The following is a 2,340-nucleotide window of genomic DNA, read 5'->3' as shown; positions in this document are numbered from 1 at the left end:
CACACTCGAGCGGCCCGAATCCAAGTCCCCCGTTTCCTTCGCACACTCTGTATATCCGACCCATTCAGTACCCGACGAACTGAACATTGGCGCCATCTGTGGGGACCTTGCTTGAATGGACTTTCTGTTGGGCCCAGTGGAAGGGCGAGAAGGAGGCGAATCATGCGTAGAGGAGAATGCTCACCGAAACCAGTAGGATGACCTCCTTGGCTTCCTCCCGCGAACATTCGAGATCCCCCTCTCGAGGGGAAGAGCTTCCCTCCCGTTCCCGGGAAAGGCATCCTTTCAGAGGAACGGGAAGCGACAGCGCAAGAATAATGCAGAAGTTGCGCCATAGGGTGCAAAACCTAGAGAGGGAGCTGGCTACCAGGGAACGCTACCAGCCTGGCCCGAGTCAACCCCATGGCCAGTCTCCTCAGAGGAGAAGGGAACGAGGAAGAAGCCCGTGGAGGAACCGCTCCAGGCATACACCGGGCTCCCGATCACCCCCAGCCCACGCGGAGTCGGAGGGCCAAGGGGAAAGCAGGGAAGTGCCGAGGAGGCGACAAGACCCCATAATCTACACCCGGCCCTTAGCAAGACACGCCGAGGAGGAAGACTGGGAAGAGAGCAGGGAGAGGCCGAGAAGGCGATGACACCCCGTAATCATGGGAGCAACCCCCTTTCACCACTCCATTCTCGAGGTCCGGCTGCCGAAACATTTCGACTAGCCAATGGGCATGAGATACGACAGAACCCAGGACCTCTAGGAGCACCTAACGGCCTTTGAGCCCAGGATGAATCTAAAGGGTATGGGCGATGAGGTGAGATGTTGCGCTTTTCCCGTGACCCTAGCAGGACCGGGAATCCGATGGTTCAACGCTCTCCCTCAAGGGTCCGTGACGACTTTCGCAGACATAACCCGTGCCTTTCTAGCACAATTTACCACGCGCATTGCCAAAGCCAAGCACCCAATTAACCTTCTAAGGGTGACCCAAAGAAGCGGCGAACCGACCAGGAAGTATCTTGACAGGTTCAACGACGAGTGCCTAGAGATTGACGGCCTGACTGATTCGGTGGCCAGCCTGTGTTTGACAAACAGGCTGTCGAATGAAGACTTCAGGAAACACCTCACTACCAAACCTATGTGGACTATGTAGGAAATCCAGAATGTGGCGAGAGAGTACATCAACGATGAGGAGGTCAGCCAAGTGGTGGCGGCCAACAAACGGCAGCTCGCCCATCTTCCAGGTCGCCAGCTCGGGAACGGGGAAAGGTCTAGGGAGCACTCCACGGATGGAGGGCCGACTAAACCCTTCAAACCGCTCCCCCGAGTAGGAAAATTCACGAACTACACCCCTCTGACGGCCCCAATCGTTGAGGTGTACCAACAGATAGCCGACAAAGGCATCTTGGCGAAACCTCGCCAGCTCAAGGACAAAACTGGCAGAAATAAAAATCTCTACTGTGACTACCACAAAGGTTTTGGTCATAAAACCCAAGATTGCTTCGACTTGAAGGATGCCTTGGAACAGGCAATCCGTGAAGGCAAACTGGCGGAGTTCTCACAGTTCATAAGAGAACCCAGAAGGCAAGAGCGCGACCGATCTGATGATGACAGAAGACGTGTTGTGAAGCCAAAGCAAGAGCCCAAAGAAGACAACAACCGCGGCCTCACTATCGTGAATGTCGTGGTCGGAAGAGACGTGGCACCGAGATTGAAGTCGGTAGCAAAGAAAGATGCCAAGGTTTTGGCCGTATCATCAACAAATCATGGACCCTCCCCAAGAGAACCCCAACAATATCATTCGGACCAGAGGACCAATGGTTCCACGACATACCGGAGAACCCTCCCATGGTAATCACAGCAAGAGTGGGAACATGTTTGGTCAAGCGAATTCTCGTCGACACTGGCGCCGACTCCAACATTATATTTCGAAATGTGTTTGACGCTATAGGCCTCTGAGAAACTGACCTAAAATCTCATCAGCATATGGTGGTCGGCTTGGGAGATAATTTTATAAAACCGGATGGGATAGTATTCCTCTCGGTCTCCATAGGGGGAGGTCAAGGAAAGAGGTCGTTAATGGCGGAGTTCGTCGTGCTAAGGGACTCCACGGCATACAACCTTATCTTGAGGAGGAAGACAATCAATGAATTCTGTGCAGTAATATGTACCAAGCTGCTGATCATGAAGTTTGTAGCCGACGATGGGTCGGTGGGAGCCATCAGGGGAGACCTGGAAACGGCAATCGCGTGCGACAATCCCAGCCTCTCCCTAAGGAAGAAATCGAAGGAGGCGTCTGGGGTCTTCCTAGCCGATCTAGATGCTAGGATTGATGACAAACCGAGACTAGAGCC

At 53.7% G+C, this 2,340-nt stretch overlaps 1 protein-coding gene across 1 annotated transcript; it reads left to right on the top strand.

The window, feature by feature from the left end:
- Positions 792 to 1,841, top strand: LOC107636430. Its single transcript, XM_016339940.1, has 2 exons — positions 792 to 1,055; positions 1,140 to 1,841. Exons 1-2 carry the CDS (start codon positions 792 to 794, stop codon positions 1,839 to 1,841), a joined length of 966 nt encoding a protein of 321 aa, XP_016195426.1.

Source organism: Arachis ipaensis, chromosome B04, assembly GCF_000816755.2.
Source record: "Arachis ipaensis cultivar K30076 chromosome B04, Araip1.1, whole genome shotgun sequence".
Lineage (NCBI taxonomy): Eukaryota > Viridiplantae > Streptophyta > Magnoliopsida > Fabales > Fabaceae > Arachis > Arachis ipaensis.
Note: the sequence above shows the minus strand (reverse complement) of the source record. Positions and strands in the feature narration are given on the sequence as shown.